General features: G+C 35.1%; 1 protein-coding gene across 8 annotated transcripts in view; it reads right to left on the bottom strand.

Moving 5' to 3' along the window:
- The window catches only part of NBEA (neurobeachin), a 460838-nt gene that overhangs the window by 156472 nt on the left and 287813 nt on the right, over positions 1-16553 (bottom strand). For all 8 annotated transcript variants that reach the window (XM_071737478.1, XM_071737489.1, XM_071737508.1 and 5 more), the window contains one exon: positions 9837-9980. In XM_071737478.1, coding sequence (XP_071593579.1) covers positions 9837-9980 — 144 coding nt within the window. The remainder of the gene's footprint in view (positions 1-9836; positions 9981-16553) is intronic.

Genomic DNA, 16553 nt, shown 5'->3' with positions numbered 1-16553 from the left:
TTTTGTAATTTGATATGATACTTAAGAATTTTAAATACTAAGAATGATTCTTAAAAATCACTTAAAAGGTACCTGAAATAATACAACTAATATTATCTCAGCATTTTAACTCAAAAACCAAGAGTATCTGATGCTGACTTGCATTTAAAGTGACTACAAATCCTCATTCTTGAAACAATTTAAGCATAACACACACTCACACACCTCAGTTTCTTGTAAAATAAATTACATAGCATACAAACAGAACCAAGTATAGGCACCAGAAGCTTTTGGGAAAAGCTCTACAGCTCTATAGTCAGAAAAATACTTCAGCTAATTAATATCATTGGTATTATACAAGCACTGCCATGTAAATAACAAGTAAACAACGCAAGATTGCTAAAAAAAGATTCACAGATTTCAGTCTTTTTTTTTTGTTCCTATTGTCATAAATCTGAGGCAAACTACCCTTTAAAAAGACTTCTGCAATAAATACGTTGAACTTACATGAGTATGGTTGCCCTCAATTTGTTCTCCACTATAGCAGATACAGGGAGTAACTCCTTCACTCAATCCAAGGCTTTTATAAGAGTGTATATACACAGCTCCCTTTGTATATCACTTTCAATAGTTTCAATAAAGAGAGTAATTTGCACAACTTTTTGATTGCAAGAAACATCTAAGTCTAAACACAACTATAACCTTGTTTTTTCCCCTATTGAATAAGTACTCCAATTCCTTTCCTGTTTTCAGAGATATTCCAGCTTACTTTGTTGCTTTTTTACTCTTGAAGAATCATATGTTTCATATTGTGAGGGAGGGATAGATTTTTATTGTTTGTTTAAATGTCATTGCCATTGTAGATAGGTCCTGATATAAAAAATTTTGCCTACTTTTCCCCGCCTTTACTCTATAAAGTATGTAACACTACCACTAAACATCAAAGATCAACTTCAATGGTCTATTTCAACAATAATAACTAAACAACTACAGCAACTCAATTCTCTTAAGTGGTGCCATAACAGCAAACAAATGTGTTCAATTAAAAAGAAAATGTAAATAAAAAATAATCCTATATATATATTACAGCTGTGGATAAAATAGCAAGAAATAAATATATATTTTTTGATGAGATTGTGAAACCAGTTACTGTTGCTTAAGAAAAGAAGCAAATTTTCTCTCAGACACCTACATACTTTCTGTATCTTTGAATTAAGCAATGTACACCTCCACAGGTATATTTATTATTTTAATTCCATACCTCACTGGTCACATGGAAAGAAAAAAAAAAAGAGTACTTTTTTCTGAGGAATAATGTGTTTTACAATATTCCTAGGAATAAGTATCTCTTTATATTGTTCAAAGTGTGATAGAAAGCAACCACTTAATAGAATGGGTACAGAACATGCAGACAAGCTCTATACTGTACCAAAGTCAGACTTCTTGGGTATCTTCTCACTGGAGGTACCATGGAACAATTAGCTGTGTATCAGCCTAAAGCATCTCAGAAAATCAACTTTTGTCCCCTTTTGCAGGTAGACTCTGATTTGCTCTGTGGTATAAATGAGAACTTCTGAACTGTTCTCAAGCTCTGAGTGGCTTACATGAGTTTAGTGTTGTTCCAGGATGTGTTAGAGTGCCAACCTGCCAGATAATCAGGTATTAATAATAATCAAGACTCCCCTTAATGATTTACAGCTGGACAGAAACCTAAACATTTGGGATAGGGACCTCACTACTGAAATGCATACATTTGCCACTTTCCATAGAGTGTGCTCTGCCTGAAGCTATATCTTGGAAAGACTGAGTAATTTAAGCTGGTGGAGAAACTAAGAAGTTGATTATTGAGCAGTGCATCCAGATGTGAGTATAGGACACTAATGCACTATGACCCACTCTACCTTCCTCATTTGCAGGTAAAATTTAAGGTACTTCTTTTCAACCTAGAAAACATTAAGTGATGCTGAACATGCCCAGATAATTGCTAGGTTTTCTCTCTGAGAGAGATGCTATAGCTGCCTATTTAATTGAAAAGCAGCAGAAAAACCATGCCTAAGAAAATTGTATTTATTGTTGGAAGAAGAAAGGAGAAAGCAGAGATAGGACCCTGCTGTAGCAGTGTGGCACTGGAACAGGAGCTCATTGTCATGAGTCAGGAACATGAGGGATCAAATTCCAGTTTCAAGTACAAATGAACCAAACTTGACAGGTATCTTACACCATCCAGGTTGTGTACCTTGTCATGCCAATAAAGCTCAATTGATAAGAATTGAAATGAAAGATGAGAGCCTTCAGCTTTCATTTCTTCTGGCCTTTATTCTGGAAAAACTCTTGAGGATAAACGGTAAGCCTTAAACTTCTTGAGAATGTAGTGAAGGGAAATGTTAAAGGAAGTATAAGCACTTAAAATTAATTTATTTGGTTAGCTACTCCTATATTCATGTCAGATGAAATAAACAAATTGTTGAATTATCATGTAACTTGCTAGGTTTTTTGGAAGAATCATCTGAGATGACATAGTTAAACCAAAACATTTTCTGAAATAGAATATCCCTAAACAAGACCACCAGAATGAATAAGGAATGTTTTCTAGTGTAACTGTGTCTACTGGTTGATTGCATATTTTGCTTTACCATAGTTGACTCTCCCAACAAAGATTCTCTGGCACCTAATGAAAGGAGAACTAATGCAGCAGGCTCTGTCCTGTAGGTTTTTTTTTTCTTAACAACCTGAATTTTATTGCTTTTGAAATCCTTACTTCTTTGTTACAGTTTGTTCAAAATGGGTTCCAGGTTCAGAAGTTACAAAGACAGGCTGAGAGAGGATGCTCACATTAACCTTTTTTCTGTAGAAAGCCAAGCTAAAAGCACTTGCATAAGAGGCTGACAATAAGGACTGTCCAAATCCACTGGATGAGGCTGCATCTTATATGATTTTTGGCCAATAATTACAAAGAATCAAAAAATTATCTACTTGATTGATTTCTTAGCTTGCTTCTGTATCACCAGTGCCACAATAATGACAAAAAAAGAAGAAAAAAAACCAACCCCAAACTGTCCATAGGTCTGTGAAAGTTCTGGATACATTCCTATCAGTATCTAGATAGGTCTGCTTCTATGGGGTCTTGTGAAAAATGGGGATTTTCTTATGGAAATAAACATAGTGAAGATGAAATAAGGTGCAGAACTGTGGAGTTTGGCTTCCTACATCTAGGCCTTTATTTCTGGAGTCTCTCTGTGTCAAATAGCTCATCAGCTTGATCTTTCCCTCCAAGGGGTGGAAACTTGGGACAAGGAGAAGCACCAGACCTTTGCATTTGGCAAGTGAGCAGTGGTGGGATCATGAGAAGCATCATGAGATGCATCATTCTGCATCATGAGAAGTTTCAAATAGAAAAGTGTTTTCCAAGTTAGGGGTACAAAAGAAAAGTAACTAGACTGGTAAAATGGACGGTAAGAGCACAGGAAGAACTCTCAGAACCTCCTGTAAATACAAAACAATGAAGCTTGATCTGATTTAATGCTAAAGCTTGGAACTCAGGAAATGCAGCTGCCATTTTAAAAGTCAAAGAAAATTCAGATTTAGAATGGGGTGTGTTGAGAGCACTTTAAAAGCTGTGTCTAGGAGCACTATCATTTGTGACTGACAACCACCTTATAAAATATTAAGCTATTTTGGATAGTAATGTGGAAAAAATTATTAGAATAAGCACTGAGATGTCTAAAAATAGTATTTTATAGAAACCGTAGGGCTTTTTTTGGTTTTGTTTTCAATGTGAAAGCCAACTACGTATCAAAAATATAACTGCTTTCAGTTTATGCCTGAATTGATACTCTATATAAAACTCATACAAGTATGTTTTTCTTTTTTATACTTAGACTTGAGGATCAAAATCTGAATATATAATAAGCAGAAACTATGGAAATCTGGCTGAAGTAAATTTCCGTGTTTGGAAGTACAAGGTCTGGGTGGTTACATATCTGCCATAAAAAGAGAAAAAGAATAACTCTTCTTACACATTCCTCTCCCTTCCCCAAACAAGCAACCACACCCTAATGAAATTCCTACATTTTCCTGCTAATTTGCAGAAAACTGGAGCTTGAGGGGAGAAATATACTCAGCAGTGCATGCTCATTTAGTGAATATTTTCCACTGAGAGGCTTGAAAAAATAGGAGACACAATGAGACTTTTTTTTGCTGTTTTCTGATGAAACATTGATATTTGCTATTTAACTAAAGTATTTGGGTGTGCACGTATACATACATACTTTTTAAAGAAAAAAACCCATAAAACAAAGAAAAAAGAGAAAAAGGTTTGGAGGGGGAAGGTGAGACCACTCTTGGAACCACTGCCATGCTTTGTCCCATAGGAGAGAGGGATGAAGATGATTCCTCCTCCAAAGCTTCCTAGGCAAGCTGTGGGCATTTGCTGGAGCCAATTTAATGTGCTTTCTTTCAACCCTTTATTCTGACAGCAGATAATTCAACCAAACTTTATCTGCTGTGCCCCTAACAAATTATGGAGTGTTTTTTGTTTGCAAAATTTAGTAATTTGAAAAACTGCCTTCTCAATAGAGGCTCAAGTCTTTTCTTTTATTAGAACATCTAGAACATCATTAGAACATCATTTGTTTGTCTATAACTAATTAAAAAAAAAAGATTACCCTACACACTTTAAAATAATTTTGAGATGGCAACATAAGAAAAACCAAGAAAATATGCCCCTTCGTTACTCCTTAAGAATAGGTGAGGAAAAGTTGAATAAAGCTTTGCTTACCAGAGATTATCTGCACTGGTCAACTTTTGTAAAGAAAATTCAGTGTCATATTTTTGCAATAAAAAATGTTACTGTAACTAAATGTGCAAATGCAGAAATATTAAATGCATTATATGTAAATCTAAATATGTAAATGTATAATACATTCAGAGAAGTCAATGCTATTTAAGTTTTCCATCCCAAATACTTAATTTCTGAGCTTTCTGTGGCTTTAGATGCAGTTCCTTGGTGTGTCAGTGTTTTTATTACTGCATCTGGACCGATGCAAGTCTTCAAAATAATAATTTCAGAAATGTAAATGAGTCCTTTGTTAGAACTTGGAATAGAAAAATTTCCCCAAGGGCTAAATTATTTACTTTTTTTTTTTTTTTTTTTTTTTTTTCTGCGATACAATTTTAACTATAACTCCATGTATTACAACTTTTGGCACTATTCCAATGTCCTCTAATGGCAGCAGAAAATATTTTTCCAATTGGAAATTGCTCAAAATCTTGATGATTTCTGTTAGCTTGTCTGAAAATGAGACAAAAGGCTTATTTTGCATAGGCCACAAAACAGATGTTGATAATGTTTGGTTACCAGCAGTCTTGTCTGGACTTCAAACAGATGACCTGGAAGTGAAAGGTCTTATATCTCATTAATAATAATACAAGCTGTCAAATCCTCATGACCCAGTGTGTTCCTTAGCACAGGGCAGTAAGTCAATACACTCAGCACACCACTGAGAAGTCTGGAGAGAGGGCTTATCACATTTAGTCCTCAAGCCAATGCAGACTAAGTACCCAGGCTGGCTTCGATGGAAAAGCAGATCTTATTTAGCAGTAGTAATGATGCTTTCTAAAAATATTCCTAGACTGAACTTGAGAGTTGCTAAATGTTAGGGCAGTGCTGGGATGCTGTGTCCCACTCAGACCTTTCGGGCACGTTTGCATTTGGGGAGGGGGGGTTCCTTCCTCCTAAAGACAGATGTCCAAGAAGGGAAAATCCCTAGCGAAGGTCAAGGTATGCTAAGGCTACAATGTGTTAAGGGCAGTTAGCAGCTTTCCTTGGGTTTATCTGCATGATTTGTTCAATCTCCTTGCATAATGGACCAAATAATACAGATTTATTCTTGCAAGACTGTTGCGAGGCTGCAATTCACCGTGGCTCAAGAAGGAGGCAGATTCTGAGTTGATTGAGCCCATGCAAGGAACGAGACAGATGCTTGCCAAAACCTTTTCTCTTCCTAAAATAACCCAAAGCTTCATATCCTCCTATCTTTATTTCTTTTTTTCTTTCCAGAAATTACTCTTTAGAGAGTAGCCAAAGACCTCATCAGGGATGCTTTGCTTGGTGGGGGCCTATCTGCTGCTGCCACCAGCCAAATGACAAAATAGGTGAAACATGCTCCAGCTACAAAACATGTATCTTTCAAAAATGCCATTAAGGATAAATTCTGCTCTCAGATGTGCACAAACCATTCCCAACAAATCAACAGCAACTTCACGACCAAGAGAATCTCATTTCTAAAAGGAAAAATTCATAAAACCTTATTGGTTCAATATTTATTCTTTTTTTGTTTGAATTATTTATTCAAACATTTAATGCCAGATCAAGGCTTTAAAAGAAAAAAGTTTGGTGAGGGAATATTAATTATCTATTAAAACGTTTCCTTTTGAGAATGCCAGCTTACAGTATTAGAATACATCCACATATTTTTAATTTTGAAAAAAATCACCTACTAAGCAGAAGTCAATCTGTTAGCAAATTTGCATTCTCAGGCTCTTAAGAGAAAGGTGAGTATTTAAGAGCCCTACTGCAGCATTAGAAAAATCAGGAAATGAAAAGTTAGTAATATCAACTCACTAGAGTAGATTTGTTTGTATCACCCATAGATTCACAATATATTAGAAAACTGTTAAAATTAATGAGACTATCTCAGTCATTAGTTCTAACAGAGATGTGACTTGCCTCTTGAAGTGAACAGTCTGGGAAGAAAAGGAGCTAAAACTGAAACAGAAAATGTAAAATGTTTTAATATGTAAATGCTTAATGAAGAAAAACATCTTTTGATATTTCATACTGTAAGGCAGTTAAAATACTACTTTAACAAAACCTTAGAAATCATAATTCTAAGACCATAATAACATGGAATCTGATTTTTATATTTTATTAAAATGCTACTAAATATAATGAAATCTGACCAACTGCCATTGCAACATATGGAATACTAAGATTATATAATAAAAATATTCAGACCATAATTATAAAAAAAAATTTCTCCATCCCATATGTAATTTATCAAAGTGAACTTTACATTGATTTGTGCCACATGGTTGATGAAAAACTATAAAGAGTCTCTGGAACCAAAGGTATGTACAGATAACTTTGTACCAACAGTCTCAATCTGTTTCAAACTTTCCCCCTTTTTAGTTTTAACTTCACAAATCAAGATATTGTAGTATTTATATTCTCTTAGTTAGGAGCTTTAACAAACCTGAGGACTTGTCTTTTAAAAAGACCAGCCTTAGTTTCATGGTATAAACAATGTTAAATTGTTTTACTTAAATGTGGACAATCTTAAATCAATTTAAATCTGGTTTATAATGATTCTGTGTAATTCCTGTCCCTTACTGAGACAATCCAAATCATTGTAAATCAGGTTTAAATTGATTTAAACTTTAAAGTTAAATTGGGGGTATAACTGAATACAGAATTTCCTATGTGTCATTCCACTCTGAACAGTAACAAGATATAAATGATGCTGTGATATACCATAACATGATGCAGCCCTGAGATGTCCAGACCACTTACACAGAATCTACATAACTCTTTAAAATTAGACAAGAATGTACAGCTTTACTGTGATCTGCTTTTCAGAGATGGCAGAGGTTGCTCTAACCTTTTTAGGCTTAAAACCCACTTTTCTTGCCTACTCTTTTTCTTTATTTCATTTACTGGACTAAACTTTCAGAGCCACAGAGCATATACTGAAAACCATAGAAAACAGTGGTGTTATATGCAAAATCATGCAGTGAAGAAGATGGTGTGGAGGGCTCCAGGTTTTGGTTTTTTTCTTCACTGACTGATAAAATTTATAGAAGACACAGGCAATATGGTGTGTGACTAATCACTCAGAATCATTTCAGCTCCAAAATTGAGAAAGAGTTGAGTAGCTAAAGGCTGTGGTTAATCCGATAGTAAAAAGGAAGCAATAAAATGTGGGTTCGTTTGGAGAAGTTCACAGCTTTTGGTACACACAGAGCACCACGCTTGGAACTGCCCTGCCTGCCTCGTTAGTGTTGACAGGGGGCAGAAAATCTAACTTCTGACCCTGTTAGGACAAAATTCCTTGTCATTGTTGCAAAATTTTTTTGCTTCAATTTCTAGAATTTCTGTATTTCCAAGACTGACAATATCTCCCAGTTTCTACAAGCTGTAAAAGGGAAGGACTAGAATCACCGTTCCATATCCTGATGGAGCAGGGGATGTCAGGGATGCAGTGATCACTAATACAGGGTTTTGCAGAAATACTTAAGGACACATCAAAATACCAGCTTTTTGCAGAGGGATGTAACTATAGGGGTTGTTTCCCACCAGTGTTTTTAAACTAAATGGCAGTATTGAGGCATGCACAAGAACTTCATAGCAGATTGTAAGATTTTATGAAACAGGTAAGAATTTTTCACGTGCACTTTGCAGCTCTTATCAACATTTCAATGTAATTGCATGCTGCAGCATTAGAACTATTGCTATGGGATGCAGATTCAGTCGGAACCACTGTTCTCAGACATAAGAACTTTGTCAAAGCAGTACTGAGTTTTCCTTCTAAAGGAGAAATGGACATCAATCAAATTATCCCTCTAATGGTCCCACTTTATTGACTTGAGACAAGAGTGTCCCAGCAATGGTTAGCTGCAGATTGAGGAAGGAAGCAGACTGACATATTAACTGTGATAATCATATACTGAAGGCTGCTCCCAAATAAAAGCATTTATTTCTCCCCTCTGGTCTGCTCTGATTTCAAAGCATGAGACAAACTCTCATACAGGCATTTTTTGCTTTCTTTTGTTTTCTTTCCTTCTGTTTTTACCATCAATTTCTGATCTTATCTTTACTACAAATTTCCACTTTGTCATCAGAAGAAAGTGCAGTAGCAAAGGTCTCTATTTTAGAAATTCAGTTGTGCAGAAAAAACCCCTAACCCTGAGACAGCACAAAACTTCCCCTTAGTAGATTAATTTAATAAAGGTATTTTTAAATATAAAAATTTCATGCTGCACCTCACAGTTTTCACATTTTTATGCTGCCTGAGAGGAGAGTGCATTTTTGAATTTCTACATGTCTTTCTTTCCAAACTACATTCCCAGGAAAGGTAGGATTGCAGACAGAACTGTAACAGAAGATGTGAGAAGGATAAAATTGAGACCTCACTGCATACCTTCTCCCAGGGAGAAAGGACCAGAAAGGATCTCAAGTACATTTTCACAGAGCATTCATACCCAGCTCATCTGCTAACTAAGTTCATAGCTTGGTTATAGTTTCATTCCTTCTTAGATCCTGTTCACAACAGGCAACTTTTGCCCTCGCTGTGACAGATGGGCTGAAATACTGCAGGTACCCCTTAACTTTATCAGTGAGAGAAGTGGGTGCCAGAAGGAGTGCAGGTGCCTCTCCACAAGCTGAGTGGCACTTGGGATCGGGTCATCAACCTGCACAACCACACGCTGACCCACAAACCCCTGAGTTACAGAATTAGTCCACATTTCCATTTTAACCAGAGAAACAGACATTCTCACAGTGGTTTTACAGAATTTTCAACAAGAAGTTAGAAACAGTAATAAAAGTTCTTGAGGTACCACTATATCTCACATTTCTGCTGTAAGACTGTGCAATGGGCACGTGATTTGTAATCAGTTTCCTGAGCTGATGTAAGTAGAATATACCAATAGGACTATATTAAAACTAGAACACAAAGAATCTGTACTGTAATTGCATGCTTAGCTGTGAATATTAAAGGACTATCCACAAAGGCTATGAGCTAGCAAGTTTAAAAAAGGCTTTTGGATCATATCTTAGTTGGAATGAAGAATATAATTACCTGCAAGGTTGTCAATCTCCTTCTCTTGGAGCAGACTAACAGCATCATCATCTCCTTCAAGCATAAGCTCTGTTTCTGCATTCTGATTTACCACAGCTTGACTTCGGAAAGCTTTCTTGGACTTTACTACATCCTCTTCAGTGCCTAAAAAAAATTACAAATGTTGTGAATTTAGCTGAATAACACTTTACATAGAAAACAACAAAATAGAGAAGGCATGTTTTCAAGAACTTTATCAAGGTTTACGAAATAAGCAGCCTTACTCTGTCAGAATATACCTCGAATAAAATACAAAGACTCTCCTTGTTTTAATAATAGTTATTTTCTTTATATTCAGTGTTAATCCGTTTGTTTTCTACCTACTAGAAATTCTGCAGGAGTTTCTCTTGGGTTCCTCATGGAGCTGCTCTGGCTGACCTTTGAGAGCTCAGACCACCTACTCTTACTAAAGGAGCTGCTTTTGGGAATTCAAAATCTGTCATGATTTTAATCTTAGAGATAGGAGGGACAGGACAGTGCAGAAGGAGATGGGTAATCTCAGTATAGAGTGCAGAAAAACAACAAGGTAGGCTATGCAGAGGTTCAAAAAGGCAAGAAAAGGACAAGCATGGTGAGGGAACTCTGGTATGCATCTGTGTGCATATTTTTAAGAAGCACAAGAACACTGTTGGTGAATGGACAAGTCCCAATCACCTCAAAGGACTTCACAGCCATGTCACCATTTCTTCTTGCCTACAACTGACTTCTATTCAGACTGATGGCTCCTTATGGCAGGAGATACACCATCTTATAGTTTGGGAAGGTTCTGCTAGTGCTTGCCAGAGTTTATTCACATGATGTAAGAAATTAATCACAGTGTGGTCAGATGATAGTAACTTTTCATATCATAAATAGCTTTCGCGTACTGTTGTGACGTTCACATAGTGTTTCTCTCCTAGATGGGGAGAGGTCCTTAATTTTGGTTGCAGCACTACAGCCTCATAGGACTCTTAGAAGGGACAGCTTTTTGGTTTTTTTCCTAAACAGAAACCCTGAATCTTCACTTTGGACTAAACAAGATATGAGCATTTCAAAGAAATAAACCCCAAATCTAACCTCTCTGTATGATAGTTTGAATTTTTTGCTTACAAAGATACGGAACAATGAGTCACATCTGAGCAAAATCAGGCAAGTAGGGATTTTTTTTGTCTTCCACAATGTCTCAACTTCACATGATGAATACTATTATGGCAGATGTAAAATCATGAGGTAAAGCCCAGTATGACTCACGGCCTCATACTAATACAAGACAATAAAGAAGAGTATGGTAAGCACATCAGTGCAGGGAGGTGCATGGCATGGAACTGATGTGTCAGGCAATTTTTTATTACAAACAAACAGTGGAGAAAGTGTTATGATTTTATCTCCTCCTCTTATAAGCCTTTTAATTAGCTATTGAACAGAGGAGTCAGACCATATAAATAAATGAAAATGCTTGAGGCATATTCTGCTAGTGTCTTTACTCTTAAGATCACTGAAGATCACTGTTAGCATACCACTTGAGACTGGACACCTCCACAGGCTGAGAAAATCTTATGTTTTACATTGCCTAATGTTAACCTTTTGCTATTGCTTCTAACTACTTCTATTATCCCAATTGCTATTTCCCTAACTACACAGCAGGTAAAGACAACTAAGTAAGTAAAACCCAATTTTTTTTCACCAAGCCCAAAGATAAGGGCAGCATCTCTAATCTTCCTCTTCGTTGCTCTCTCCACTAGGACCATACTGATAATGACAGCAATTAAAAAAATATTGATGTCAATACATACTAATACACTGTGTTCTGCTGTGTTTAGTTATTAACTTGTGATTCCTACCTCACCTGCGTAGGTTACTGAGCACAACTAATTGTAATTAGACATCTAATTTAAAAGTGAATCAAGTAACTAATGGCTTGAAAATATTTCAGTCTTGTGACCAATTTTTTAATTATTATTATTTTTTAATTTAGTTTGAGTTTTTTATTTGTTTGGTTGATCCTTTTCATTGGAATTGGGTTTTGTGGGTTTTTTTTGTTTGTTGGTTTTGTTTTGTTTTGTTTTCATGAAAAGGAGTAATGATTGTAGAAGTCTGGAAAAACACAGAGGAGTAATATGCTGTAATAGACCTTCAGTCTTATTACATCATAATTGTCCTGAGTATTTAATCACTAGATCAGGATCTTGTTACACTTGTGTTTACTACAAGGGAGTTCAGCACCATTTGACACAAGTAATAGCACCTGTGGTGAAGTGTTTGACACAGGGAGACCAGGCCTGGCATGAACTAACATGGTGGAGGAAGGAAGCATGAAAATACTCTTCTCTTCTTTTTTGCTCGTTCTAGTGAGGGTTACAAAAGTTTCTGAGCTGTATGAAATGTGATAATCTTCAAATTAATAACTTTAAAAGCACTAATCTGGAATAATCATAGTCAACCATTTCTGTAGTAACTGATGATATTAGTGACAGTCCTTTAAAATTATTTATGCATGAAGATATATTTTTAAAGTTAAAAGGAAAAAAGTTCAAACCCCAAATTATTACTAATACTTAAAATGCATCGGAAGGATGTGAAATGTAGTGTATTTTTAATCCTTTGTGATGAGGGTTCCATTTACCAGATTACTGAAATATTGCCATACACATGAGTAAGAGACATAGTAGAATAGAGGGCAGTAAATTAGTTTGGCAAATTTGGAGCTCAGCAAGAAGACAAATGTTTCTGAAATCCATTCTGGTTTATAATATTAAACATACATTTATCTAAAAGAAATATAGCAAATGGAGCTTCTTTGTCTTGATGGGGAAAAAAGCTCTGGTTTGGCTGTTGTTTAAATTTATCACTTTGTTGAGTGCACCTCAGTTTTGCTGTACTGAGGTGTACATTTATCTAAATGAAAGTGTACGAGACCCAGAGTTGCCCTTCAATCACTATATCCTTTATGAATTAGAGTTCCATTTATCAAAATTACAGCAAGAAGAGTAAGGTCTCACAGGGCTGTCTCATTACAAGGCTTGTAAACACTGTCCTTACAAAGAAATGGTTTAACACCTAACAAATCAAAAACTGATTGGGAATAGAATTTATTTGAGATCATCTATCTTTGGAAGACGTGCTGTACTGAGTGCACTTCGTGGCCTTTCTACCCATTCATCAAAAAATTAACAAGCGAATACCACAGACCACCAGATCTCCTTGGATCCTGAAATGTGAAATATGTTCAAAACAGATCTGTCACAGATGTTCTATTTTTGTATTTCAAGACAACTTCAAAAAGGTTTTAAAATAAGACAACCTCTCCAAAGAAGAGTAAAAAGAAAAAAACTTGTCTCTTTAAAACCAGACAACAAACTGAATAAAAAATTATATGACATAAAACTACGTCTAATATTGTTAACAATGATATAAAAAGGAGAGATGAATAAATGAATACTTATGCTTCAACACATTCGAAAAAAATCAAACCTCAAAATTATTTTTTCAAAGGCCCAGCAAAATTACTGTGAAATAAAATTAGTTTCCAGATATCGAGTTTAAAACTCTTTTTAGGACATAAAGAGTCTGTATTTCAAAGACATTGTATGGAATTGTATTAATGTCACTTTAAGTCCAATTAGAAAATGTTTCAAATCCATTAAAATAGGAAAAAAAAAAGAAACTAGATATAATTTCAAGAAAGCAACATTCTGACACTGAACTGCACAGAACTGGAACTGGCAGATGACATCAGTTCTTATCCATATCAAACTCCTTCTAGGGGATATTTTTCTAGACTGGGAATTGGAAAAAAGCCTTGAAATAAGCAGCTTAGTATTTCTTAAAGTTACAGTTTGCAAATAAGCTAAAGGAAATAAGTAACTCTGCTCACACTGAAGTCCAGCTGAAGTTTGTGCTTGAAGGTTCTGTACTAAAGATATTTCAAGAGAATATATAAGGCTAGATAAGTGATTTTTAAAAAATCCATCTCTTATTACATCTCTTATAATCTTGATAATTTTTTTAAATGTCCATTTTAAAAACTGGCTTTCTACAGCAGCATCAGGACAACTGAAAAGAGCTCATCTTTAAAAGAAAATATAAAACCAACCAGCAGTCCTCTACAAAATCCCAACTTCCACCAAAAGGACTGTATTTTATATGTCTGAAAGGTTATATGAGATGCACAGTAAACTTGGACAGTATTGCCAAAAATTCGCTAATCTCTCTTCCAGTAGCATTACTTTTCCTTAAACATAATTTAGCAGACAGAAAAATACCATACAACCCCCCCCAAATCCTTAATAATTATTTCCCAAGAACAGAAGAATCTCATGTTATTTTGCAGCTACAGCCTCTAGAAGTATTTAACATAAGCAATATTTAAACTTTTTTTTTTTTTTTTTTTTTTTTTTTTTTTTCCTATTTTCAGTTAAAACAATACATCACATGTTGGGTTCTGTAGGTCACAACATGTTCTAGAGATGTAGCCTAAATTTCAAAGATACTGTTAAGTCTCCAAACCCACAAAACCATCCCTAAATAAAATCTTTAAATTAGCAATATAAACGTAGCATGTTGATTACATTTATATTTATGGATGTTTATTTTATTAGACATAATACTAATTGCTCTGATTTAGTTGAACACAGAGAGGGAGTTTTCAGTTCTCTCTTAACTTCTATTCCTTTATTATATATTCAAATAGAGTGTTTTAAATTTTTGTATTTAGCATAAAAGGAGGTAAAAATATGTCTCTTTTTAAGGCAAGTTTACTTGGTCATACTGTAACCAACAAAAGGAGACTACTGCTTCTTATAAAGTTGTTTCCATAGTTTACTTCAACGAATTACCGATAAGGCAATTTATGCAGTGAGGGCTCTTTGATCTTTGAAGAGAGATGGCAGAATGGAAAGTTAACCTCATTTTAATGTTACCTAAATATACTGACAGGAAATTCTAATGTTTCCAAACATCTGGAAATCTGCTTCATGGGATGGTATTCTTCTTTTCTATAAGAAAGCTTTTTCATATATTGTCTTTTACAGTTTTATGTGGCTTCTAAAGGAGCATTTTGACATAAGTAAAGTCCGTTCTCTTTGTAGCAAAATGCTGCATTTAATTAAAAACTCTCTTTTATAGCAGCTAAAGTACAGTTTTTCTGAAGCTTAGCTCTCCTCAGAAACTTTTAAGGGTAAAGTTGCTTTTTTTCCTCACAGATCACTGGTATGTAACTGCTCTGTAGAACGCTGCCTTTGTTGCCAGATTTTAATAACATAAGGTAGTTTTTTTGTATTTTATTAAATAAAGGGATTGAGAATTAGTTCCTCAGAAGAGGATGCCTGATAGGTAATGATGGGAACCACGAAATTACATCACAGCTACCTGTAATATAATTTATGAACAATATATGAACAATACAATTTATGAACAGAGTTTGAAAGAGCTAAGCTTTTTCTTGGAAGCTTATTTTGGTTTGTTGTACAAACTGCAACTTTTCAAGAAATAATCAAGCTCACGTGTGCACAGAATTAAAATGCAACACTATTATCTACCTCTGCTGTTCATTCAACATTGTTAATATTTGAAAATATTTATAAAAAGTTTCATGAGATCGTTTTCCTCTTTATACGCTCTTACAGTATAAACCTCTACTTTCACTGCTAATCTTAACTTGGAAGTCTGTAAACTGACCTCTACAAAACCCACTCAGATTAAATCATCAGCATGGTGACCACTCCACCCCCAGCTAACATCCTTCTGCATGGCTATAGGATTGTGTTCATCCTGTGGGAAACATGTACCAGGTATTCTTGGGGCTCCTCAAGAGGGGACCTTCTGGCTTTGAGCATCCAGACAGTGCTGGCACCCCGTGATGAACTCTGCCCACCTGTGTCTGCTGGAGCTGTTCTTTAAATTGCAATGTGACAGCTTTGACTGGCACATAATTTAGGTCCCCCAGAGAATCAGAGAAGTGACTGTTATTAAGGGAAGGATGGTTTTAATAGGTCTAATAAAAGCCAGAAGAATCTAAATCGGATTTTTGTTATTAAGGGGCCTTTGAAGAAACAAGGGAGAAAACCTACGAAAATTGCATAGAAATTAAAAATTGCATGCATTTGTAGTGGAAATTACTTCCACCAAAAGGAAAAGCAAATCAGATTTTTGGTTTCTAAAATACATAAATGCCTGAAAATTTAATCATAGACATTCCATACATTTTCTTCCAATTTTTATACCTAGTATCCAGCCAAACAATCTTCTTCATGTGTCATTTGTAAAGAAATACTTTACATTTGTAGACATTTTCCTCTTAAAAATTTTCAGATGTTTTGCATTGTAAAAATGAAGCTGATGCAAACTATACCAGGAGATTTTCAGCTCTTAAAACAATAGCTACTTTAGTTAAAGTTTTGTATATTAATATAAAAGGTCCTACACAAAATATAAATCAAGTTACCGCATTGGACACTGATTATTTTTGTTGTCTATAGATAGAAAAATTGAAGTTCATAGTGGTTATGAAACATTTTTTTATAAGTCATCAATATTATCAATCTACTTATCAGAGATTTCAGGCATCCTGAGCATATAAGAAAGGATCCTGCACTGTTGATTGATTCAACATCAATCATAAACAGCCAGTAGGTGATGGAGCTGGATACACCCAGGCCAACAAATGTTACAAGGCATTTCATGCTCCTGAAGGACAGTTTC

Source organism: Heliangelus exortis, chromosome 1 (assembly GCF_036169615.1).
Source record: "Heliangelus exortis chromosome 1, bHelExo1.hap1, whole genome shotgun sequence".
Classification (NCBI taxonomy): Eukaryota; Metazoa; Chordata; class Aves; order Apodiformes; family Trochilidae; genus Heliangelus; species Heliangelus exortis.
Note: the sequence above shows the minus strand (reverse complement) of the source record. Positions and strands in the feature narration are given on the sequence as shown.